Raw genomic sequence first — 27,768 nt, 5'->3', positions numbered from 1 at the left:
TGTTCTACTGTATAATGTTGTACGACTTCTTTTCAAGAGGTTATCTTTTTCAAGATTTTATGCTTTTAACGAGTTTTTATATTTTGTACGATTTTTTTTTTAATTTCCCATTATAACTTTTTTTTCTACATATAGGTATATATTATATAATAAAAAAGAAAGCTTATTCGGTTAACTTTAAAATTGTGTATTATAAAAAATTTTAGGATTATGTTTGAATAAAATATGCTTTTTCAAAATATAATAAGTACTTGCAACGATTTTTGATTTTAGGATTATTTTTTAAATTTCTCATTATAACTTTTTTATGTGATTGTGTGTTATGATTGAATCTGATTTTTTATAGGTAATACTTTGGATCCACTTGACTCGGCCGGGAAAACTTCAAAATATGGATTAATTCCAATATTTACTGTCAAAGCTCCTGCACCACAAGCTTTGCTTGAAAAAATAGCATGTAAATGTACCAAAAGGATGTACAAAAAACTGCGAATGTAGGAAGATAGGAATTAGTTGCTCAATACTCTACAAAGGCTGCATGTGCATGGGTACTAATTGGACGGCGTTATGCAGAAAGCTACCAACCCTCAATAGTGGCAAACTGAGATAATCAAGTTTAAAGTTTTTATTGATTTAAAAAATCTGTAGGATATGTTGCTACTACTTTGTAATTGTTTTTTGACTGTGGTTAAATATTCTGGTATTTTCTACATGTTTAAATATTTTAATTATAAATTAAAAAGAGAAATGGCAAATTTTTGTGGATTGGTAGGTTTCTGCATTTTGCAAAGTGGGAAATTAATACCAACAATATTAAATAAAAACAACAGTAAAGTTAGAAAAATTATTTTTATTTACAGGAAAGTTAAGGATATGAATATTTAACGTATTAATTTAATAAATTTTAATATTAATCTACTTCATCCACTTCAAAATCTAAATCTTCAACATTGACATTGTAATCCTCAACATCTTCAGTTACATTGGCACCCTGCAAATTTTGATAAAAAGTCAATGCATCAGCAGGAATAAGGTGCATCATTTCCTTTAAATTTTGTTATTTCGCCTCAGCGATAGGATTTCCGTTAGGCCACAGTGGTATTAAATCGCTAAAGAGTTCTTCGTTAGTAGTTCTACCCCGAGAAGATTTTTTGATAGAAATTTTTTGATACGGTTGTGAAAAATCGTGTTGTTGTATCATTAGCCGAAATGGGTCAGAGTTTTCTATTTTGATTGACCTAATCTTCAACCAATTAATTTTTTATATATCTTCGGTCACTTTGCGATTAATAATTTTTTTCTCAATGTTTATTACGCCTAAAAAATCTTCGACTTGCATTTGGGTTACTACAAACGGTCTCTGCTTTCTACAAGAACGCATTACCTCGATATAGTCATTTGGGGTATATAATCTTTGCTGTCAATTAAGAGCCGACTCAATATCACTGAAATCAGTGTCGTTGGGCAAAAAACTATGACCAGAACAGAGATATTTTACGGTAATGCTTTCTAGGTTTGTGCGTGTCCCATGCAAAATTGATTTAAGCATAAGTATTAACTTAATATTTCGATTGTGCCCACCGCAAGAATCACACCAAAGCGTAAGATGTTTTCTGGAGTTAATTTAGTTGTAACATGTTTTATAAGGCAAGAGCCTATTTCTTGGGCGCCCCTTCCAGCTGAACCTTCTACCCAAAGGTAGCAGTATCCTCCATTTTCTTTAGCACTGTGCATTATACACCCACAACTGACGCTTATAAAATACGATGCCTGTAGGTATTCTGGGAAGCGGTAGGGTTTTTTCCAAGTCAAAACTTAAACACTCTTGATCTGTTTGTTCAGTCGCTATCTTGAAATCATCTCTTCTCATTTTCTGTGACTCCTCTACAAATTGCAGATGCTTCGTATGTTCCTGCTTGAACTCTTCTTCTTTTTTCTTCGTCCTTTTCATTATCTATTTTCATTTTAAAAGTATCACAAACATTGCAGGTGTCTTTTTTTAATGGCTTTATTTTCAAATTAAATTTCGTGTAGAATATGTTCTTGTATGACATTAAGCTTACGGGATTGGTTTCTTCCTGCTTGTATATCTAGACAATCTAGACCACTACTAAAACATATTAAACACGTCGGTAATCCAGTAAACCACACGCAAAACAATACGTTAGGTCATTATAACTGTAGAGTTGAAGAGCGAAATATTTGCAGAAAGCTACCAACCCACTTGGATGCAAGTGGCGCTTTATTAAAATTCTACACCAAGTGGGTTGGAAGGTTCCTGTAAATTAAAAGTATACTACCAAGTGGCTTGGTAGGTTTCTGCAAATTAGAATATCAGATAAATTGAGTATGTGGCTTAGCATTTTTATAGTTTTATAGGTTATATATTAATCTAGAGGTGGCAGGTTTTTGCAGAATGCAGAACTCGTATTTTGTTGTCCAAATATGCATCCAACCCAATATTTGATATATTGAGGGTTGGTAGCTTTCTGCATAACGCCGTCCAATTGTGGGAACTCTAAGATAACTGAGATGTCAGAGGAAGATATTGAAGCTAATGCTAACGAAGAGATGGACTTTGATGTTGAAAATTTTTTAAATGTCAACGTTTAAAAAATTTTACCTAAAGTGATATTTTCTAAGACTAATGTTTATGTAATTTTTGTAAAAAAAATAATTTTTAATAATACAGGTAAAAAAAATATCAAGGAATCACTCGGTTTCCATTATTTAAATATAGATGATACACCATTTAAAAAAACAGAAAGTAAGCCCCCTTTATCGAGCAATATATAGTATATTCATGTACAAGAAAAAAAAGTTATAATGAGAAATTTAAAAAATAATCCTAAAATTAAAAATCGTTGCAAGTACCGGGTGTCCCAATAAGAATGTCTCTCGGCCATATCTCAGGAAACGTTTATAGTACAACTTTGAGAAAAAATATTTAGAACAAAAGTTGCCTCGGGGAAAGCCTGGAAATTATTTTCATAATTGTAGGTTCGCCGCTAGAGGGCGTAATTGAATATCAAAAATTAAAAAAACAAAATTTTACATAATTTGCCTAACGAAAGGGCACTGCAAATCCGATCATCGTATTCTTCATAAAATTCTGCGAATATTTGATTTCACAAGTTTAAATCTACCTTTGCAAATAAGAGGTGGGGTGAGTGGAAACCTTGTTATGAAAAATGGCTGTAAGGTCGGTTCTGCTAAATCGAATTTTGCAAACTTGGTTTTGTTGAAAACAGCTCTTTTTCGTCAATGTAAAAGTTATAATTTGGAAACAGCCTATTAAGTAATATGCCAGCTAGGAGACGTTATTTAATTATTTTCAGAAATCTAGTTTTCTTTGGAAAATATTAAATAAAAGTATGCATTTTTAATCCTGTATTACAAAATTAGATCAAATAAGCAACAGAATATCGAAAACCGCATGTCGATACCTTTTTTCTGTCTCGAGATATCTTAAGAAACGTGTAAAGTGTAAATTTTAAACCTAACCGTTACTGTCGCCGGTAAACGAAGTTAAGGAAAGGTAGTGTGCTGTAGAAAAAACAAAGAAACGTTTTTTAGATGTTAACGTGTATTAATTAAAACAACAATAGGACAAACAAAACTATAAAATATAACAAAGAAATAAAAATAACTACTTAGTGACGACTTAAATGTTCAAATTATGGCCTATAATTTTCGATGCAAGTATTTACTCTTTAAGAGTATATTGAACAGCAGTCTCAATTTCTGCTCTCGCAATGCTTTGCATGGCGTTTCCTACTCTCTGGATCATGTTGTCTCGAGTAGTGGGCCTAGCGGCAAAAATAAGGTCTTTAATCCGCCCCCATAAATAAAAGTCTAAAACAGTTAAATCTGGTGATCTGGCTAGCCAAAAAATAGGCTTCCACGTCCTATCCATCTATCAGCGAATGACTTATCTAAAAAATCTTTTCCTACTCTGGAAAAATGCGCGGGACAACCATCGTGCTGAAACAACATGGACCTACGAACTGCTAGCGGTACATCTTCCAGAATGAGAGGTAATTCATTCTTTAAAAAAATTAGATAGCGTTCACCAATAACAGCATTATCGAAAAGAAAGGGTCCAGCTATCTGACTATCACCAGATTTAACTGTTTGGTGTGGAGACGATTTGGTATTTCACTTTTATTTAGGTATGGGGACGGATTAAAGACCTTGTTTAAGCAGCTAGGCCTATTCAAAAAAAATGATCCAGATAATACGAAACCCCATTCAAAGCATTTCGAGAGCAGAAATTAAGACTGCTGTTCAATCTACTCTTGAAAGAGTAAATGCTTGAATCAAAAATGATGGGCAATAATTTGAACATTTAAGTCGTCACTAAGTAGTTGTTTTTATTTCTTTGTTATATTTTATAGTGTTGTTTGTCTTAATGTTGTTTTAAATAATTATATACGTTGAGATTAGAAAATGTTTCTTTGTTTTTTTCACAGCACACTACCTTTCCTTAATTTCGTTTACCGGCGACAGTAACGGTTAGGTTTAAAATTTACACGTTTCTTAAGATATCTCGAGACAAAAAAAAAGATATAGACATGCGGTTTTCGCTATTCTGTTGCTAATTTGATCTAATTTCGTAATACAGGATTAAAAATGCATACTTGTATTTAACATTTTCCAAAGAAAACTAGATTTCTGAAAATAGTTAAATAACGCCTCCTAGCTGGCATAATACTTAATAGACTATTTCGAAATTATATCTCTAACATTGACGAAAAAGAGCTGTTTGCAACAAGACCAAGTTTGCAAAATTCGATTTAGTAGAACCGGACTTACAGTCATTTTTTCATAACAAGGTTCCCACTCACCCCCACCTCTTATTTGCAAAGGTAGACTTAAACTTGTGAAATCAAATATGCGCAGAATTTTATGATGAATACGATGATCGGTTTTCCAGTGCCCTTTCATTAGGCAAATTTTGTAATATTTTGATTTTTTAATTTTTGATATTCAATTACGCCCTCTAGGGGTTTACCTATAATTATGAAAATAATTTCCAGGCTTCTCCCGAGGCAACTTTTGTTAAAAATATTTTTTTCTCAAAGCTGTACTATAAACGTTTCCTGAGATATGGCCGAGAGCCATTCTTATTGGGACACCCGGTACATTACATTTTGGAAAATAATATCTTATTCAAAAATAATCCTAGAATTTTTTGTAATACACCATTTTAAAGTAAACAAAATAAGTTTTTTTTTATTATATAATATAATATATACCTAAATGTAGAAGAAAAAAAGTTATAATGAGTAATATATAAGTTAGAGGGTACAGAGTAGGGTGGGCCGAAAAAACTTTTTTTTTATTTTAAAAGACGCTATAGCAAAAAAGGTGCGTTTTTATGTAAAAAAAATAATTAAGAAAAAATTTACGTAAAAAAAAACTTTTTAGCCGGGCCCAGGGGCCCTTCAAGGGGCTATTTTTTTAATATTATTTTTTTTAGGGGCGCTACTGAAAAAAACCATTGTTTTAACCTCCTTATTACCCAAAAAAAATATTATACAAAAAAAATATTTTAAGCCGGGCCCATGACGAATTTTCTAAGCTGATAATATCAGTCCGCCCTCTAATATGATCTGCCTATTATTTTAAGGTCGTTGAACTATGCGTAGTCGGACCAACGCAACGCCTTTGGTTTAAGTTTAATTTAGTTCCCTGCGAGTCTTTGTCTAATGCGGACTGTTGTTGCGGAGTGCAAATCGTTTAAAAGTAGTTGTTTTGACTGTTTTTGTGGACTTTTAGTGTTTTTTGTACGTTTTTAGTGTTTTTGTGGACATATAAATTCTAATTGTGATTAGAACGTGACATAAAGTTATAATGCCAAACACTTTAGTAAAAACTCGTGCTAGTGCCACGTGCCCAATATTTGGCAATTCAAAAGACATTCTGCCAAATGCATCTCAGCTTCCGACGTACGAGGATGTGATGAAATGTTATTTGGAGGTTCGATTAGAGTTAAAAGGCGACGGTAGTGAGCAACCGCCAAGTGCTACAGTTGCCAAGATTGTTGCGAATAAAGTAGAGCATGTGTGGAAACGTGCTTCTCTACCTATAATAACTCATGAAAGAATAATTAAACTAATTTTGAACTATAATAAAAAATATCAAAACATTATTAAACCCATAAAAGGAAAAATTTCAAAGTTTTTGCAAGCTAAGTTAGATACGTTTCTAGGAGAGTCGAAAAAGCTTTTTGATATATCAACTTGTAAGTGTCTCGTTTTGGAAACTTGCTGTTGCGAAAAAAATAGGAAGATTCCGAAAATAGAATGGCCCTTCTTACAAGACCAAAGATCTGAGAGAAAAATGCAATTTGGAGGGATTGACCAACTTGTGACAAAACAGATACAAAAAAAAGAAGAAAGAAAATACAACATCTTGAAAAGAAAGAAAGAAACCGAAGAGCCAATTCCAAGTACAAGTGGCCTTACAAATGTAAATACTACTAGGCAATACATCATGAATATAAACTAAAGTTCTAATGAAAGTTCAAGCGAGGAGGAATACCAATGTCCAGTTTCAGCAAAACAAGAATCCCATCCTCAAGTATCAGTGTCGAAACCCAAACAGATGCGACTTAGCTTAGCCAACACTGCCAGAATAGCAGATCAGACTGGAACTTCTAACAGGGCTGTAGCTAAAATTGTTAATGCCGTGTTGGAAGACTTTAATCTAATTTCAACAAGTGAACAAACGAACGTAATAGATAAAAATAAAATAAGACGAGAATTACGTAAAAGTCGACAAAAACTACAACAAAATCAGGAAAACAAGACTATTGTAGGTCTATATTTTGATGGGCGAAAGGACCAAACTCTTTCTATGGTAAATAATAAAAAAAATCTTCAACAAGAAGAACACATTTCAATTATAAAAGAACCTGGTAGTATATATTTCGCACATATATCTACAAAAGGAGCTTCTACTGCAGTGAATATAAAAAATGAACTTTTAAAATGTTTAGATAATTATCAGACGGATATAAGTTTTTTGTCTCTAATCGGTTGCGATGGAACAAATGTAAATACGGGATGGAAGGGAGGCATAATTCGTCTTATGGAAACTCATATCGGAAGACCCCTTCAGTGGAGTATATGTCTCCTCCATACAAATGAATTGCCTTTACGTCATCTTCTTCAAAATTTAGATGGCGAAACCAAGGGACCTTATAGTTTTTCAGGGCCAGTGGGTTCCCAACTGAAAGACTGCCAACAAATGCCAGTAAAAAATTTAAAATTATAGACACGGAGCTTCCAGAAGTAACAGCAGATATTCTAAGTACTGACCAACAATATCTGTACAACATTTGTTCTGCTATTAAAAATAAACATTTTTCTGAAAGTTTGGCAAATAAAGATCCTGGAAAGTTATCCCATGCTCGCTGGCTTACTACAGCCAACAGGATACTACGACTATATGTAGCCACCGAAAAACCCATATCAAACCTAGTTATTTTATCTGAATTTATTATGAAAGTTTATGCCCCTGTTTGGTTTAATGTTAAAACACGACCACTGATCTATGATGGAGCACGACATTTATGGAAAGCCATTAGTCTTTCCAGAACTTTTCCACCTAAAGTTACCAAAATAGTGAAAAAAGTCTTTGCCGACAATGGATATTTTGCTCATCCTGAAAACTTACTCTTAGCTATGCTAACCGACCCAAGGCCTCATATAAAGGAATTGGCTGTAAGGAGGATAAAAAAATGCAGAATGCACCCAAGTAATGAAGTGAGAGTCTTTAGGGTACCTTTAATCAACTTAGCCGCTGAGGATTACATAGATTTAATAGACTGGCAAAAAACAGTGATTTCAGAACCACCTTTGACAGTTTCTTTAAAAAATGAAGATTTAGATAATTTTTTAAAAGGCACATTTGTGTTTGATAAATTCCCATGTCACACTCAGACAGTGGAACGCTGTGTGAAGTTGGTGACTGAGGCCTCCACTAAAGTATGTGGCGATGAGTCCAGAGACGGATACGTTCGACTAAAGTTAGAAGGTCGACAAATGTTACCCATTTTCGATAACAAGTCGCAATATTTTGAAAAACGGAATGTCACCTAAATTTAAAAATATATGGGTGGGAGGGTCCCCAATTGGGAGGAACTCCAGGTGCAGATAGCATAGGATTAAGGGACGTGGTGGTCGGATGATTGCGAGAGACGGAAGCTGATGCGTGATGACGAGCGACTGAGAATCGGGCAAAAGAAGGACATCGGGGAGAAGTCATGCCCTAACGGGCGATTCCACCCTGATGCCCTAGTATGAGAGGGGTGGGGTTTAGCTGGTCCCGGCCACATCGGAGTTACGGAGGGCAGGGAGGTCCGATTTAGGGCCAAACTGGTCGACGTGACACTGATGAGGTTTCAGCTCAGGAACCCAGCACTGTTGGAAATGTTTACCTCCGACGTCTGTTTGCAGATTCCCCACCTAGTGATGAAAAAAAAAAAAGTGCAGATACCTCCGCGTGGTGGGTTCTGGGTTGATTAGTATATTTTTATATAAAAAATTATACTAATCAAGCGAAAGACTGCACATTTATACAAATATGTTAATTTATGGTATATATTGAATTTTTAAAAATTTGTTTTGGTTCATGGGGCCGGTTAAAATGCTTTCTATTTTCTTTAATTTTTTTCTAGTAACATTACTGATTAAATAAAAAAGATTTTAAGGTAGCGCCCCTAATTTTTTTGGAAAAAAAATTTTGACCCCTAAAGTGGCCCCTGGGCTCGGTTAAATATTTTTTTAAAAAATTCAAATTTTCTACCTGCATGAGTAATATCCATATGCACCTTTTCCAAACTAGCGCCCTTTATTTTTTGCGACTTTTAAAAAATTTGCCATTTTCGGCCCACCCTAGTACAGAGGGTCCACATTAAGGTATAGACATTGCTTTACAGAAAAAAACCTACACATTTCTTCTTTAAAATGTTGTTTAGTAGAGGTAATTAGGATTTATAGTTTTCGAAATATGATTTTTCAAAGTTCGCCACTCACAGCAATTTTGGGCAATTTTCCTTGTTATTTTGCAAATATTGTTCTGTAACTTTTTTGTACGTAACTTTAGGTATATGCAATGGTACACGTATTAGGAATAGAAATCAATTACCTTTAAAATGGTCTACAGTATAACGTTGTACGACTTTATTTAAAGAGATTCTGGGTTTTCAAGATTTTATACTTTTAACGATTTTTTATAATATATTATAAAAATAAAACAATATTATTATATAATATATTATACAGGGTGTTTCATTAATAATTGTCCATATAGTAACTGGAGAAACCTTAGCACAAAATATGAAGATATAACCTAAAACACTTAAATAAAATGTGGTTCCTTACTGAGTTACAGGGTGTTTTATGTAAAAATTTAAAAACTATTTTTGCTCGGCATTGTAAAACCATTTTACGTATCCTTTTCATACTTGGCAGGAAGTATAGGTAATGTACAAACTACTAAATTATATTAAACAAACGTTTCTAGCTATTACCAGAGACGTACGATGGGGGAAAGTAAATGGTTGACCCTTTCCAAATTCTACGCCACTGGCGGAATTGCTATTTTAGTTAAATTTTTGGATTCCATAATACTTTCTATCAAAATAATATACTCTTCATTGGTAACGATAAAGTCATTAGTTTTCGAGATCTTTGAAGTTAAAAATGAAATGACACGGTCATTTTTGATTAATGTATTGTGTCCCTTCATTTTTAATTTCAAATATCTCGAAAACTAATCATTTTATCGTTACGAATGAAGAGTATATTATTTACATAAAAATGTTGGCAAATCAAAAAATTACACTAAAATAGCAATTTTGCCAGCGGCGTAGAATTTGGGAAGGGTTAACCTGCCACTATCCCCTGTCGTACGCCTCTGGTAGTAGCTAGAAGCGTTTATTTATCTTAATTTAGTAGGGTGTACAGTACCTGCACTTTCTGCCAAGTATGAAAAGGATACGCCAAATAGTTTTAAAGTACTGGGTACAAATAATTTTTAAATTTTAATCATATGAATCATAGCATAAATTAATCAAAATAACTGTGTCATTTCATATTTAACTTCAAATATCTCGAAAACTAATGACTTTATCGTTACCAATAAAGAGTATATTATTTACGTAGAAAATATTGGAGAATCTAAAAATGGCACTAAAATAGTAATTCCTCCAGTGGCGTAGAATTTGAGAAGGGTCAACCATTCACCATCCTCTGTCGTACGCCACTGGTAGTAGCTAGAAACGTTTGTTTATCATAATTTAGTAGGGTGTATAGTAGTCGCACTTTCTGCCAAGTATGAAAAGGATACGTCTAATAGTTTTAAAATTCTGAGCAAAAGTAGTTTTTAAATTTTTAGATAAAACACCCTGTAACTCAGTAAGGAACCATATTTTATTTAAGTGTTTTAGGTTAAATCTTCGTATTTTCTGCTAAGGTTTCTCCAGTTACTATATGGACAATTATTAATGAAACACCCTGTATATTATAGAATAATATATTATATATAATATAATATTATATTATATATTTTTACATTTTTTACGATTATTTTTGAAATTTCTCATTATAACTTTTTTAAGGTATAGAGGGTCTGTACCCTCGTGGACAAAAGTTATGGGACATTAAACAAAATTTCTTTCTTTTGGGTTTCTTTGTGCTTTTTATTCTGAATATATTTTTGTAAAAACAAGTATCATTGACTTTAAGTAGTGATATTAGATACGAAATTTAACCAAGAACAATTTTTATGTAGATATATTTGTACCAAATGTGCATAGAACTCACCCTTATGTAACCTGTGCCCAGGGACTAATTCATCAATTTCTAAAAAACGCACCCCTTTAAATGGTAGCACTCCGCGGTTTTTTCATGTATAGATGTCCATTGACCATATGAAATAATAAAAACCCATTAACGTTGTAGTTCCTTTTATCTATCTTATTTTGAATATAATCAACAGCCTATTAGGCACGGGAAACACAATTTGTTTATAGCTTTGTTTGATAATAATAAAATTAATTTTTAGCAATGCAAATAATCAAAACCGATATAATTTGACTTGAACTTTCAAATGCTGGCTAATTGGCTCTGCCAAAGCCATTTTTCAAAAAAAAACTTTCAAATGCAACAAGCATTATTTCTATTTAATTTTTTAATCAAAAGTTATTCGGGTTCAAAAATTGCCATTTTTCGATTTTTAGAAAGTTCAAATGCGTTTATCTCGAAAATTATGCATCTTACAAAAAAACTTGTATAAGAACATTTTTTGCTTCGAATGACCCAAAAAAATACAAAACAATGTTTTGTTTTGCGAAAAATCGCTGTTATCTAATTCCTCAAGTTCTTCTTTTATAACAATCTTATCGACATCCGGATCAACTGTTACCCACAAAATTCGTGTTCTACGGGTCAAACTAATACATAAATAAAACTTGGGTAAGTCCATCTGAATAAAGGAGGATGTTGCACCCTGCCTGGCGACAGGACTGCATGGATTGACTTTTATTTGAAACAATGTGTTCAATCGTTTCGACAAAACAATTGCGCGACTACAAATCGCAAGTGGAGTCTGGCGCTTACGCTGAAGAATTAGTTATAATAAACTACGTATCTGTCCATTTATCATAAAATAGCCAAGATATTCTAATTTGGGATTTTTAATTGTGTTAATAATCTCACATTTCTTGCCCATTCTATGTAGGACCTCAACATAATGAGTGATCATTATCTTTTTCATATGTAAGCTCCCTTAAGAATTTGTTTGTTGATTCGTTTTAAATTTTTTTAATGTCTCTCCTTATATTTTGAGTCATTTGGTTTAACCTGGCCTTATTCACATGTTGTAAAATGCTGCCACTTTGTTCTTAACCGCCTTTTTTCGGCAACCATAATACTTATCTCGGTTGGGTAATTATTACCTTTTATTCTTCTTTTAGTTGGCCTAGTGCTCACTCACACTGCCTTCTGTATGTCAATGTTAAACTCTATGCTTCTTGTTCTTCTTCTTTTTCTTCTTCTTCTTCTTCTTCTTCTTCTTCTTCTTTTTCTTCTTCTTTTTATATAGACATTACTCTGCCTGTTTTTCAATGTGCCTCCAGAAAGTTGTCATTCCATCTTTTTCGTGGTCTTCCCACTGATCGTCTTTCTATTGGGAAACCGTCTCTCGCCGTCCTTACTACTGTATTTGCTGTCATTCGGCTTATGTGGTCGTTCCATTCTACTCTTCTGCTTTTCACCCAGTTATTAATGTTGTCCACCTTGCATCTTCTTCGTATATCTGCACTTCTAGCTCTATCCCACAGCATCTTACCATCGATTTTTCGCAATGTTTTCATCTCTGCTGTTTCTAGAATTCTTTTTGTCCTTTCTGTATCAGGTCGTGTTTCTGCCGCGTATGTCATTATTGGTCTGATGACTGTTTTGTAAATTCTGCCTTTCACTTCTTTTCCGATGTTTTTATTTCTCCATATTGTTTCATTCAGGCAACCTGCGGCTCTGTTTGCTTTATTCACCTGATCTTCCACTTCTGTTTCGAGCTTTCCGTAGCTGCACAGTGTGATGCCTAGATATTTAAACTCCGTGACTTGTTCTATTATTTGACCCTCCATCTGTAATTTACACCTTATTAAATCTGCTGTTATAACCATGCATTTTGTCTTTTTTGGGGAAATTAACATGTTAAATTTTCTAGCGGTTATATTAAATTCGTGCAGCATACGTTGTAAATCATCTTCAGTTTGAGAGATTAGTATTTCGTCTTCTGCATAGCAGATTATTTTAAGTTGTTTTTCTCCCATTTGGTATCCTTATTTTGTTCTTACTATTTTTATTTTTTCGTCCATGATCAGGTTGAACAACAGAGGACTCAGGGAATCTCCCTGTCTTATCCCATTGCCAATTTCAATTGGGTCAGTTAGTTCTTCATCTACTTTTACTTTTATTGTGTTGTTCTGGCAGATATTTTCGATCGTTTTCATTATTCCTAGAGGTACCTTTCTTGCGTACAATAAATGGATAACGTCCTTTAATTTGACCCTGTCAAATGTCTACTTAAGGTCCACGAAACATAAGTATGCCGGTTTGTTATATTTTATCGATTTTTCTTGAATCTGCCTCATTATAAATATAGCGTCGGTGCATGATCTTCCCGACCTAAAACCTTGTTGTTCTTCTGCTAGTGTTATAATTTTATTCAGTTTATTTGTTATCACTTTGGTCGTTAATTTTAGATTAATTCCCCTGTAGATCTCCGGGACCGATTTTTTCCCTTTTTTAAAAGATGTATTAGGATGCTTGATCTCCATTTTTGTGATATTCTGTTTTGTTCTATTATTTTTTGGATTAGTCTTATTAATTGTTTGGTCAGGTCTTGTCCAAGCTTGTCCTTGCTTCTTGTTCAAGCTCTTAAATTGTTTTCAAGCTGACATTTGGTTCTATTTTGTTTTTAAGTCTCATTAAGACTTAAGTCAATCCGTGTTCTTGTTTGATACCATTGGGTTCTCTTCTTTCATAATTATTCTATCGCTTATTGTCATTACAACTGAGGAGTGATCTGATAATAATATGTCTAATCCCTCTTCTATCCTAATATAATTTTGCGGGATTTTTCTAGCAATATAGACATCTAATAAGTCTGTGTCCTATCCATATCTGTACGCCAGTACGTTGACTGTCCAGTCGAATAAAAGTTACAGTTATGCTCTCTAGCTGCAGAATATAGTGTACGTCCCTAAGGGCTGATCAACCTGGAGCCCCAGTAGGTACGCTTCGCAGTAAAATATTAAAATCTCTGCCCAATATAAATTTTTCGCCCAAGCTTTGTATTAGTTCTGAATAATCTTCTTTTTCCAATTGATATTTTGAAGGACAGTACATTGCTGCAATTTTAATAGTACCTATGTGATTTACAATAAATATATATTAACAGATGTTACTTGCATTAGGTGGAAAAAATGGGAAGATGGTCGTGGATTAAAATTACACTAAATCTTATCTGTTATCACACAGAACTTAAAAAATAGAAAATATTGAATTCTGGGAGTGAGGGAGGGTACCTTTTAATTTATTTACCCCGTCCATAAGTGGAAAGTTTGATGCGCCACTGCCGACATATGTTCCACTAAAAAAGACGGCATAGTGCTCACACGTTTTCTTTTAGGTTCTACTATTTAAGTTCTTCATGTCTTTAGTGCCTAAAATGAGTAGAAAATTTCACCTTTCCCGATTCTTACAGCCAGTTTCCTAAACGTTATTCAAATCTCCGATCATCTAATCGGCTGTCAGATTTGATCAACTGTTAACCAGTGATGGGTTTCTCAAACGCCAATTATTGTAAAATTACATGATCGTAGATCATATAATCGATGATCTGACATACGGTTTGGTATCGATACTGTCACAGTCGGCTATTATCCTTCAAAATTTCAATTATATTAACCTCTCAATCCAAACTTGTATCTTTAGACTCTAAACTCTAAAGGTGCATTCTCTCTTATGTACTGTCACTTTTGTTTGGAGCAAGAATTGAACGAACGAGAGCATTTTAAAAATGAGACTAGATAATTAAAAAAATAACACGCATAAAATTTATGTGATGAGAGTTGGAGATATCTTCTTCTTCTTGTAGTGCCTATCCGTTTCGGATGTTGGCGACCATCATGGCAATCTGCACTTTGCACACTGCTGCTCTGAAAAGATTTGTAGTGGTTGTGTTGAACCACGTTCGTAGATTTTTCAGCCAGGAAATCCTTCGCCTTCCTGGTCCTCGCTTTCCCAAAACGCAGTTGGAGATATGGAACAGTTTATTTATGATCTATAATATTTTATACTCATATTTTTATTTTTGGTCTATATATTTACTTTTTATATATATATTTAATTTATTTACCGGCTGTTTTATTGTTTTTAAAGTTAGCTGCTCTAATTTCTCACACGTTTTCTCTCTTATTTACATTGCTATAATCATTATGTTCTGCTTTTTTGAGCTCTGGTCTCTCAAAAAATAGCACTATGAGTCTAGCATAGTTGTTATCTTACATTTTTAAAAGAAAAAAATATAAATTATATAGTCAAATATAAAAAAATGTCCGAGATATCCATGTTCTGCAAGTTAAATAAATACTTTAAATTGTTTCTTCCATAAAAAAATCTTATTTTTATTGAATAATATGATTTATCTCATTTATATATGTGTTATTTGACAATTTTTTCCCGGTATTGGTTAATTACAGTAATTAAAAAAATAAAAAAACTCTTAACAGTCCGTTAATCGACGGATAATCTCAGATTAGCTAACAGTCCATTTTTACCGCCGTTTGACCAGCGAAACTGGTTACTCGACCTTTCGGAGACTCAAAACACTAATGATCGGCTGTTAACTAACGATCAATCGTTTGTCAGGTGATCGACTGTTGTTAAAACTAGTTTGATTGACGTTTCTGACGCATTAAATCTATTGTTAACCGTCGATTACATAATTTTTGAGATGATTATCCTTTCGGAAACGGGGCGAAAGTCTATTAGAATTAGTACGGGACCATTACTCTTCACTAGCTTTCTCATTGAAATTAAAAGCCACTCTGTAAGTCTTGATTCTGCTATCAGTACTGTGTCGTTTAAAACTCGTAGATTGTTAATTGGGCTTCCGTTAGCTTCCATGTTCTGCATAATAGGGATATACTATTATATCGTGACTGCGAAATATGGTTACCTATTACACTTTTCCAACATGTATAAAATCTGCATAAAACAAAAAATACCCTATAATTTATTTTCCATCTTTTTTTTTTAATTAAAATATTGATGTTTTTTTGTTTTATTTAGGTTTGCTTAAAAACGAGGCCAGTAAATTCAGATGAGAAACGATTTGTCATCCAACCTTACAAATATTTAGGAAGAAGCTCAACTTTCAATGTATACCTGTGGGTCCGAAAACAATTTCAATCTAAATTTTTGCTGCATGACCCACTTGTGCGAAGAATATATAAAGAATGCAAGATGCTGCCTGAAATTTTGTTCGACCTGAGAGATCTAAGAATAAAACCACTTGCGGTGCACGAATTAGATGATACTTTTAATAATTTGACGTCAGATTCAGAAAGTACCTTATTGAAGTTTTATTATAGAATTTGTGAGATAGTGGAAAATTGCGACTATATTTTAGATGCCGATGCTTGGAAAAATCTTCTTAAAGTATGTACTGGTCTTCTATCGGTTTTTATAAGCCTTTCTATCCAAAACACTATTAATCACGTAGTTGAAGTAACTGGAAAAGAAGATCTTGTTCCGTATTTACAGCTGTCTTTAAAATATGATAAAAGCCTATATATGCATCCTAATCAGCAAGATGTAATCTTGTTATATAGTCTATTTATTTCTAAGCTAGTAGATCTAGGAACCAACTTTACCGTTTTGGAGACCCTAAAAATAAAATCTCATCCAGAAGCTCTCATCCACCTGAACATAACCGATGATTATTATGATTCTGTTCTTAGTCAAATTGCCGAAAACATAATGAAGCTGTTCGTTCCTATTGATGAATATATGCGTAAGATTGATTATGATTTTCGTGAAATGTTCATTGATTTTACGGTAACTGATGATAAAGAAAAAACATTTGAGAACGGTTGTTTACAGATTAAACATTTTAAAAATTACATCTCAAAAGCAAGTTCTTTATTGGGAAGCGAGTATTTCGCAATAGGTCAACTTGTGTTGTCAGAATATGTTTCGTCAATGAAAGAATCTTTGTCAGTTATAATAGAGGACATATTTGGTAAGCTGTGTAGAATTCACATATCGGAAAATGAAAATATTTGTCAAGAATTCGAGAACATTGAGGAAGATTCTATGATGCAGCCAAATAATAGCGAGGAACTTATTGCTCAAGGTAAATTCAATAGTAGGTTATTTTTATTGATTAGAGTTAAAAAACTTTAGAGATGTCCAATACAGGTAAGGAGTAGGTATATACAGGGTGTTTGGCAAAGAATGGGCCATAACTTAACCTTAGATTCCTGAACTTAAAATACCCTAACAACACAAAACATTCCAGGAATGTACTATCAAAGTTCTATTAATGTTTGAATGTTCTGGACATTCAAGGAACATTCGGTGAACATCTGTTTAAATTATTGGTGGAATGTTACCACAAGTCATTCTATGAACATCCAACCAATGTCCTATATTTTAAGAAAGGCCATTTACTATTCAATTTGCGTTCATTTTCAAATTTGCCGCGCGTGTATCTGTGTAGGGTAGCGTGGTCGCGTGGTCATCACATTTTATAATAACCTAAAAAATTCTGGAAAATGGAAATTAGTGGCTTTTTTGCTGTTCTGTCTGTTAGTTTGGCTCTGCTCTGGCTGGATTCCTTTTGTTTAAAACAATTATGTAAGTATTATAAAATCCTTCAATTTTCTTTATTCTTTATGGAACGAATTATTTATGCATATTATTACCTGTAAATAGTACCTATTTCTTTTGATTTTTAATTGTAAAGAATAGAAAAACTAGTTTAGTTCTAGCAGCCGTAGAGGTAACATCGTTTAACAGTGGCTTGTGAATTTTACCAATATAAGTTAAAAGTTAAACAGTTTTTATTGTAAACACAACTGTAAGTGGAAAAACTTAATTTTTAAAAAAGAAATACAATTTACATTTCAACGTTCTACTCAATCGAAACCAGAATATTGCCTTAGAACAGTTGAATAGTTTTTACTATAAACACACCTGTAAGGAGAAAAACCCAATTTTTAAACAAGAAATACAATCTACATTTCAGCGATCTACTTAATTGAAACTTGAGTATTGCCTTAGACAAAAACTTAAGTAATTAGTGGTACCTTTAATAGTACGGTTAATATTACTATAATGGATTTAAATTGTCAGGCATGCCATAAAATTATAACACCGACAGATGGTAGCAAACTGGAATGTTCTGGATGCAAAACAACATGGCACGGTGTTTGTGCTCAACCTCAACCCTTAAATTTTTCACCTGCAACCTTGTTGACATGGAAGTGTCAAAATTGTACCACAGAAGCAGATGCTAGCACAATGCACTTCAACGCAATTATGGCTCAGCTTGCTAATTTAAGTAACGCTATCGCAACATGTAACACTCGAATGTCTGACTTACATAATTTAGTAAATTCTCAGTCGACAAAAATTGACGCTTGCATCTCGGAAATAGCGGTTCTAAGAAGAGAAAACGAACAGCTAAAAATTAAAATCCAGAAAATAGAATCCTCTCCTCCCGAAAATATCCTTATAGAGCTGGCTGATAGAAAACAAAGGGAAAAAAATGTTTTGCTCATGGGTGTTCCAGAAAATACAGAATCCGATGAAGTTAATGCACAACAAATATTAAATCAGGTAGCTCCTAACTTACAAATAGCTTCGCATCGCCGGCTTGGCTTTCCTCGCCAAGATATGAAACCAAGGCCGCTGAAAGTTACTATGATGTCCAGTGAAGATGCCCTTTTTGTTCTTAAAAATAAATCTAAACTGAATCAAAACTCAAACTCAAACATATACATAAAACAAGATCTGACACCTTGCCAGTCAAAATATCTAGCTGAATTACGAACAGAGCTACAAAGTCGTATAGATAATGGGGAGAAAAATTTAACGATTAGATACATAAACAAAATACCTAGAATTACTACAAGAGGAACAACCAAACGTGATAGAGAGGAACAGGAATCACCTAGACGTGAAAAGGGACTCAAGACTTCAAAGCCTGCTTTATGTGGGGCAAACTCATCTCTACCTGAATAGCAATCATTCAAAATAGTATTTTGGAACTGTCAAGGATTTGCCAATCTGGATGAATTTGTTAGAGATTACGATGATTTTTCGGTTTTATGTCTTACTGAAACATGGCTACTTAATGAGTGTAATAATTTGTCAATTGTTTTGTCATCCTATAATGTTATAAGTAGTCCTGCTTCGAAAGAGAAATCCGTGGGCAGAGCAAGCGGTGGTATCTACATATTTTATAAAAATGTATACAACTGTGTAATTTTAGAAAAAACACCGTGGTGGCTATTTTGCAGACTGGTTTCTCCTTCGGAAGAGTCTATTATTATTTGCACAGTATATTTTAAACCGTCCTTAGATATTGTGTATATTCTAGAACTTTTTCAAGTATCTCTGTCGGAAATTCTAGAAAACCATTTCGATGTTCCGCTTCTAATTGGCGGTGACTTTAACAGTAGAATATCAGATATTGGAGAAGTTCCGCCAGAGATGCTGGAGGGCACAAATCTATCGGAGTATCGTCTAAGCAATGACATGGTTTTAAATACTAAGGGGCGCCATATTATTGACTTCATGAACACCAACTCTTTCTGTCTACTTAATGGGAGGACTGAGTCTGATACACCGGCACAATTTACTCACATTAGCAAAGCTGGAAATAGTGTAATTGACTTAGCATTTATCCAGAACAGTGCAATACCTATTATCCAAGATTTATGTGTAATGAACCATAACAGCCCTTCTGACCACTTTGGTATACTGGTAACTTGCGTTTCCGACTTTTTTCGAGAAAGTCGTTTCAAAAAAGCACTTCCTATACAAAAAAAAACTATATATCAATGGAATACTGACCTTGCCTTTTTCTATAAAATTTCTATGCAACATTCGAATAAAACGTCTCTTTCTATAAATATTGATGCACAGGAACTATACAATAATCTAATGTCAGCAATTAAAGAAACTGCTTCGCAATTACAACTTTGTAAAGAAAAATCTTTCCCGTCGTGTATCAGGCAAAGTCCTCCATGGTTTGATCATGAATGTACCTCAGCTAAAAACAACATGAAACAAAGCCTCAAAACAGCTAAATCAAATAACTTCCGCGACCCCTATAAAACAAATTTTTTGACATCAAAAAAAGCCTATAGACAAATAATTAAAAAGAAAAAACATATATATTTTCATAACCTGTATTCTCAACTTGCAAACAGCAGGGACTCCAAAACATTCTGGTCAGTGATTAGGAAATTTCGGAAAAATCACAATACTTCTTTTATCGATGTAGACGTATGGGAGCAATTTTATTCGAATATATATCCCCCAAAACTATATCATAATGCCCGTTTTTTTGATGCAAGACATCCAATTTTTGACGCTATTATAACCAGTGACGAAATATATAGAGTCCTAAATAACTGTCCCAATCGTAAAGCACCTGGAACTGACCATATTTCTTATGAATTCTTTAAAAATCTTCCAAATAATTGGATACTGTATTTAACGGGCATGTTTAATAGAATACTGGAAACAACCATTACGCCGCATAACTGGAGTGAAGTCATTTTTACTATGATATTTAAAAAGGGCAACAGAGATGATCCAGCAAACTATAGAGGTATTGCCTTACTTAATTGTGTTGAAAAAATATTTACTAATATTTTGTTAAACAGACTCAGAGATTGGGTTGAAGTAAATAATGTTCTTCCCGAATGTCAGTCGGGTTTCAGGGGATCAAGGGGTTGCATTGATAATGTATTCACCCTCACTTCTGCTGTACAACTGCAACTACGACTGAAAAAACGCAAAGTGTACGCTGCCTTTGTAGATTATAAGCGGGCTTTTGACTCCATTATCCATCATTTGCTGTGGCAAAAGCTATTTGGCCTTGGGGTGAGTTCTAAAATAATAGCCATTTTGAAAAACATTTATGATAATGCTAGGATGTACATCAAAACTCCAAACGGCTACACAAGACCATTTGATATTTCAACAGGAGTCTTACAGGGTGAACCTTTGAGTCCACTATTATTTAGTTTATTTATTGCGGATATAGAACAGTTTTTTATTAGTCAAGGATCACAAGGTATCTCCATTGATAGCCAAAATCAAATAATAATGCTATTGTATGCTGATGATTTGGTCATTCTTTGTGACTCGGAAGTTGAACTCGGTAAAAATTTAAGTTATCTAGAAAAATACAGTGACAAAAACCAGCTAACTGTAAATGTTGGCAAAACCAAAATTCTTCCATTTGCCCGAAGCGGTCAAATTGGCAATAAAGGCGTTAAGTTCCTATATAAGAATGAAAAAATAGAAGTTGTTAACAAATTTGTATATCTTGGAGTCACCCTAACCACAACATCACTTTTTAAAGCAATGGCCGATACAACAGTGGAAAGAGCAAAACACGCAATTGGTAACGTGATAGGTTTAATGGCTAAAACCAAAATGAATTCTTGGACATCTCGTGTGCAACTTTTCGATTCGCTAGTTCAAAGCCTTGTTATGAACTGTGTGCCCGTTTGGGGAATGAGATATGCTGACCAGTTAGAAAGAATACAAATAACTTTCTTTAAAAAACTTTTACATCTCAGTATCAATACACCTGATTATGCTGTTAGGTTGGAGACAGGAAGAGTAAAAATTTCTTTTACTATTTTCAAGCTAACTTTAAATTGGCTTATCAAGCTATCGCAAATGCATGATTTAAGACTTCCTCTTATTTGTTTTCTGCGTCAGCTTCAAATTTCTTCAGCAAATAATTCAATAAATACGAACAGATACAACTGGGTTTCACAGTTTAAGCAATATTTTCAAATATTAGATTATGAATTTTCTTGGGATGAAAACATCTCTGATTGGCTATTAAAAAACAAGAAAAGCATGTTAAAAAAGTATATGGATATGCTTCATCAAGAAGACATTCAAGCAGTCTCCATGTCAACATTCTCAACTATTTACAAACATTTATCCGTAGATACCTCAGTACAGAAATATCTGGAATTTCAAATTCCCATAAAATACATTCGTGCCATGGCGCAACTTCGAACATCTAATCGCCATGTGTTAAAATTTACCTATAATGGTATAACATATCATATACGACCATCTGAAATCTGTACTATTTGTAACACAAACAAGTTGGAAACTCTTGAACATTTACTGTTTGAATGTCCCATTTACAGTTCAATGAAACCGGTTAATATGGCCCCCCTTAATAATTGCACCGACCTTATTGGTTGTCTTAATAATGTAACTATAATATCTCTGAAAGCAATTTCAATATATATTTGGAATATCATAAAACTTAGATCTTTTGTTTTAAATGAATAGGCTTCAGTTTCTCCTTCATTGGTGTTTATTTAAGAAAACAAGTCTCCATTTCAGTTAGTAATAGCGATTAACTTTTGTTTAAATTTGTTAATAGTTACTTATGTTCTAGACTAGTTGTTAGTTATATTCTGTACTTCAGTTTCTCCTTCATTGGTGTTTATTAAAAAAACCAAGTTCTCCATTTCAGTTAGTGATAGCGCTTAACTTTTGTTTAAATTTGTTAATAGTTATTTATGTTCTAGACTAGTTGTTAGTTATATTCTGTACTTACTAAACTCATTGTTATAAAACAGTAGTTTTTAAAAACAATAAATGTCTATCTATCTCTATCTATCTAGAAAAACTACCATTCATTTTAATTTTTTTTTAATCAGCTGAAAGTGGTCTATAACTGAAAGATATAAAAAGTGTATTGGCTAGTTGAAAGAAACTCCACATTGTCGATACTTAATAAAATTAGGAAATGGTTGAATGCTCGAATAAATGAATTTTAAAGTCAAAAGGCAGATATCGAGCACTGAATTTAATTAAATCTTGCCCAAGTATACTTTCGCTCACAAGAGCATCCTCAGGGGCATCTGAAATAAGTAAAGAAAACGCCATTGTAGAAGAGGAAAAAAGTTACAGACTTCGACAAAAAATCGAAGGTGATATGATAAAAAGTACAAAAACGTTTCTAGACTTACTTCGTCAATAAAAAGAAGGTATCCTCGAATGTCATTTAATTAATATAAATAATTTTGGTGGCAAACTTAAATTAACATCTAACTAAACACTGAACAAGGGACAAAACAGATAAATTAAATTGCCAGTAGGTTCTACATTTTACAATATGGAGGCAGAATGAAGAATGAAGTAATGAAGTATTACTTTTTCTTGACGTAAATGATAAAGTGATGGCTGACAGATGACAACCTGCTGAGACTATGACGGTGTAATATGTACAGTCAATACACATTTGGGCTGTACATTCAAAAAAACTGTAAACGATCAAAGGCCTCAAGCAAGACAAAACAGTATCAGTAGCAAACGGTGAAATGAGAGGTTGTTAGAATGTTTTGTTAAATTATTTATTTGTAGTTAAAAGTGAAAGTTTGAATGTGAACCACATTCAAACTTGTCAGAGGTGGGCTAAGATGTTGGTTGGCGACAATGTTTCTGGACATAGAGATTGGATGTGGCACTGGTTGAAATATGAAGAGTAGTGGGTTGCATACTCTGTAGTACTAATTAAGTGTCAGCTGTTGAAAAAATTGAAATTGACTTATTGAAATGGACTGAGTAAAATTGAGATTTAGAAAAATTTAATGAAATATGAAATATTATACCACTGTTGAGTCAAACTTGAAGTCAATGATCGGAATACAAGATTGAAGTGTCAAGCATAATCCAAGATCAAATGAAAACAGCGAGGGCCATCTAAATATTTATATGATGTCAATGAAATATTAAAATTCCAAAAAAGAGTATATATAAGTTTTAATTAAGTCCAGCTGTGAAACAATTGACCTCAAATGAGCTTGGCTAACATGTAATGTGGTATGGATGATACAAATTTAAAGAAATGTAAACCTATTAATGAATATAGACTCAGTGCTGGAAAACCTATACAGCCGAGCTGGGACTCCTGCGAGGTGATGCTGTAACAAAGTTTTTAAAAATTGGTTTAAATTTAGTGCAATTTAAATTGATTTGAGTGTTAAGGCAATGTGAGTTTTCATTTTTGATTCCCTGGTAATCTCTAAATCCTCCAACAAATCCAACTCCAACTAGTTTTTCTTCTTAATGATATTATGTAAAATGGACGAGCCTGTATTAATATTGAAATTATGTTTGCTATGTATGTAATAACACCAAGTATTTCTCCTTCACTTACATTAGTGACATTTCTAAAAAAATATCCAAACTTTTTACTTCCACAATTGAAAATATCAAAATATCTTTCAAGTCACATAATACTTTAGGCTCCTTTCTAATTAACACCAAAGACAGGATGAACACCTTGGATAAGAGTGGTATATATAAATTGAGATGTGATGATTGTGATGCTTCCTATGTAGGTAGAGCCATTCGTAAGTTGTCAACGAGAATTACAGAACATTTGAAAAGACCAAATTCTTCAAGTTTCAGTCAACACTTAGATTCCAGCAAACATAATTTCAATATTAATACAGGCTCGTCCATTTTACATGATACCAGTAGGAAGAAAAACTACTTGGAGTTGGATTTGTTGGAGGATTTAGAGATTACCAGGGAATCAAATGAAAACTCACATTGCCTTAACACTCAAATCAATTTAAATTGCACTAAATTTAAACCAATTTTTAAAAACTTTGTTACAGCATCACCTCGCAGGAGTCCCAGCTCGGCTGTATAGGTTTTCCAGAACTGAGTCTATATTCATTAATAGTTTTACATTTCTTTAAATTTGTATCATCCATAACACATTACATGTTAGCCAAGCTCATTTGAGGTCAATTGTTTCACAGCTGGACTTAATTAAAACTTATATATACTCTTTTTTGGAATTTTAATATTTCATTGACATCATATAAATATTTAGATGGCCCTCGCTGTTTTCATTTGATCTTGGATTATGCTTGACACTTCAATCTTGTATTCCGATCATTGACTTCAAGTTTGACTCAACAGTGGTATAATATTTCATATTTCATTAAATTTTTCTAAATCTCAATTTTACTCAGTCCATTTCAATAAGTCAATTTTAATTTTTTCAACAGCTGACACTTAATTAGTACTACAGAGTATGCAACCCACTACTCTTCATATTTCAACCAGTGCCACATCCAATCTCTATGTCCAGAAACATTGTCGCCAACCAACATCTTAGCCCACCTCTGACAAGTTTGAATGTGGTAACTGGCTTTCACTTTTAACTACAAATAAATAATTTAACAAAACATTCTAACAACCTCTCATTTCACCGTTTGCTACTGATACTGTTTTGTCTTGCTTGAGGCCTTTGATCGTAGTTTACAGTTTTTTTGAATGTACAGCCCAAATGTGTAGTGACTGTACATATTACACAGTCATAGTCTCACCAGGTTGTCATCTGTCAGCCATCACTTGATCATTTACGTCAAGAAAAAGTAATACTTCATTACTTCATTCTTCATTCTGCCTCCATATTGTAAAATGTAGAACCTACTGGCAATTTAATTTATCTGTCTTGTCCCTTGTTCAGTGTTTAGTTAGATATTAATTTAAGTTTGCCACCAAAATTATTTATATTAATTAAATGACATTCGAGGATACCTTCTTTTTATCGACGAAGTAAGTCTAGAAACGTTTTTGTACTTTTTATCATATCACCTTCGATTTTTTGTCGAAGTCTGTAACTTTTTTCCTCTTCTACAATGGCGTTTTCTTTACTTATTTCAGATGCCCCTGAGGATGCTCTTGTGAGCGAAAGTATACTTGGGCAAGATTTAATTAAATTCAGTGCTCGATATCTGCCTTTTGACTTTAAGATACTTAATAAGTTTACTCTATAAACAAATATTAAGACCTGTATGGACCAAGTAATATAAAAATTACACAAAGATTCCAGAACAAAATACTGAGAAATATTTAGATGCTCCTTGGTATGTGACAAAACAGTGAACTCCATAAGGACCTAGGAATGGAACCTGGATATAATCATCAAGAAGATGGCAGGAAGTCACGAGCAACAACTTCATAAGTACGATATTATTGAGGAAATCCAGCTCCTCGATACTACTGGGCAAATTAGAAGATTGAAGAGGACAAAGCCTTTTGAACTAGTTTGAGTGATAGGTGATAGTGAAAAGCAGAGCATGGTACTTGTGTGCCTGTGTATGTTAGAATAGTGCACGATCTTGTTAGGTTAGATAAGAGACGCTATGGGGTAAACTCTTCATTTTAAGGAACAGTAGTAATTTAGGTTAAATTAAAATTGCTCATTGGTCAGTTATGACCAGACTGTAATTGTAATGTACAATTCAATACAATGAATCATCGTCGTAGTGATGATTATGGAAAAAAAATATGACAAGATTTTGTGCAATAAAAATGTTTATATTTATCAAGGATGTATTAATTGGTATGTCCACATATACTTCTGGTATATCGTCGGTGATGTGAAAATACCTCCTATCTGCTTTTTCATGAATCTTGTAGGAGACGAAAAACCATTTTTATTGTCATATCCTGTTTTCACATGTAAATTTTGACATGTTTTGTAGTAAATAGTAGTTGAATTTACTACAAAACATGTCAAAAAATATCATGTGAAAATAGGAGGTGACTGTTAAAAAAGTTTTTATTATCTCTTACAAAACTCATGAAAAAACAAATTGGAGGTATTATATCACATCAACGACTATTTCCAGGGAATGTCTAAAAAATATACTGTGAATATCCAAAGAACATTCGTAGACATTCATGGAATGTTCCAATAAGACATTCAGGGAATATTTTAAATGCTAACAGAGGACTTTCCTGGGACATTTAGGGGACGTTATTGTGCTTTTGAGGACATTCCAGGAATGTTTTCAATGTCCTGTGTGTACATTCTAGGAACATACATGAAATGTTTGGTGTTATTAGAGTAGGTCGATTTACAGAGTGTCACCGAAGTACACAGTGTCAAAGTTTAACTTTTATTTTATTTATTCTTGAATATGTCCTGGAAAACATGGGATAGCAACACGAAATTTGGTAGGCTGGGGCTTTTTGAGACGAGAAATCTAAATTCGCTACCAAAAATAATGTATTACCCAGAGAGGTTAAATTTTTTTTATCCCCCACTCTACATACTTTTAGAAAAAATATGTTGTGTTCTCTTAATATTTTTACTTAAATAATGTATACTACATTCACCTCGCTACACTCAACTGTTCTCGAGATAAACGCATTTCAAATCTGCGATGCAACATAATTTTTTGCATAATATCATTGTAGTTACACCCGAAAAGAAAACTTAAAACCATAATAATATCCAAAAATGTATTGAAAATTCCTTTAAATTGAATTTGCGATGCAATAACATAAATATTGATAAGAACTCGCACAATTCTTATTTTTTCAAGTTTATTTTTCGGGTTAACTACAATGATATTATGCAAAAATTATGTCACATTGTAGATTTAAAACGCGTTTATCTCAAAAACAGTTGAGTTTAGCGAGATGAATGTAGCACTTATACTTTTTTGAGGTAAAGATATTAAGAAAACAAAAGTTTTGCTTCACAAAATATGTAGAGTGGGGGATAAAAAAATTGAACGTATTAAAGCAGCGCTGAAAGGCGTATGTGGCTCCCTCTGGGCAATACATCGGTTTTGGTGGCGAATTTAGATTTCTCGTTCCAAAAGCTCCCGCCTAACAGTGTTGATATCTCATGCCTGTCAGGAAATATTCAAGAATAAATAAAATAAAAGTTTAACTTTGACACCCTGTATTTCAGTTATTATCAACTTTCGTACTAAGGTAAGTTGAATTTTTTAAGCTCAGAAATCTAGGGTGAAGCTACGGCCCATTCTTTACCAAATACCCTGTATTATATCTTTGCACAAACTTCATCATTCATTTGCAAACAAGTTAAATCACAACATTAAGTGAAACATACGTCGATATGTAATAT

At 33.3% G+C, this 27,768-nt stretch overlaps 1 protein-coding gene across 1 annotated transcript in view; it reads left to right on the top strand.

Moving 5' to 3' along the window:
- The window catches only part of LOC126885102 (dynein axonemal heavy chain 12), a 660,248-nt gene that overhangs the window by 51,974 nt on the left and 580,506 nt on the right, over positions 1–27,768 (top strand). Inside the window, exon 3 of the mRNA XM_050651529.1 lies at positions 15,873–16,938. Coding sequence (XP_050507486.1) covers positions 15,873–16,938 — 1,066 coding nt within the window. The remainder of the gene's footprint in view (positions 1–15,872; positions 16,939–27,768) is intronic.

The sequence above is a fragment of the Diabrotica virgifera genome, chromosome 5 (assembly GCF_917563875.1).
Source record: "Diabrotica virgifera virgifera chromosome 5, PGI_DIABVI_V3a".
Lineage (NCBI taxonomy): Eukaryota > Metazoa > Arthropoda > Insecta > Coleoptera > Chrysomelidae > Diabrotica > Diabrotica virgifera.
This window is presented reverse-complemented; position numbering and strand designations above follow the sequence as displayed.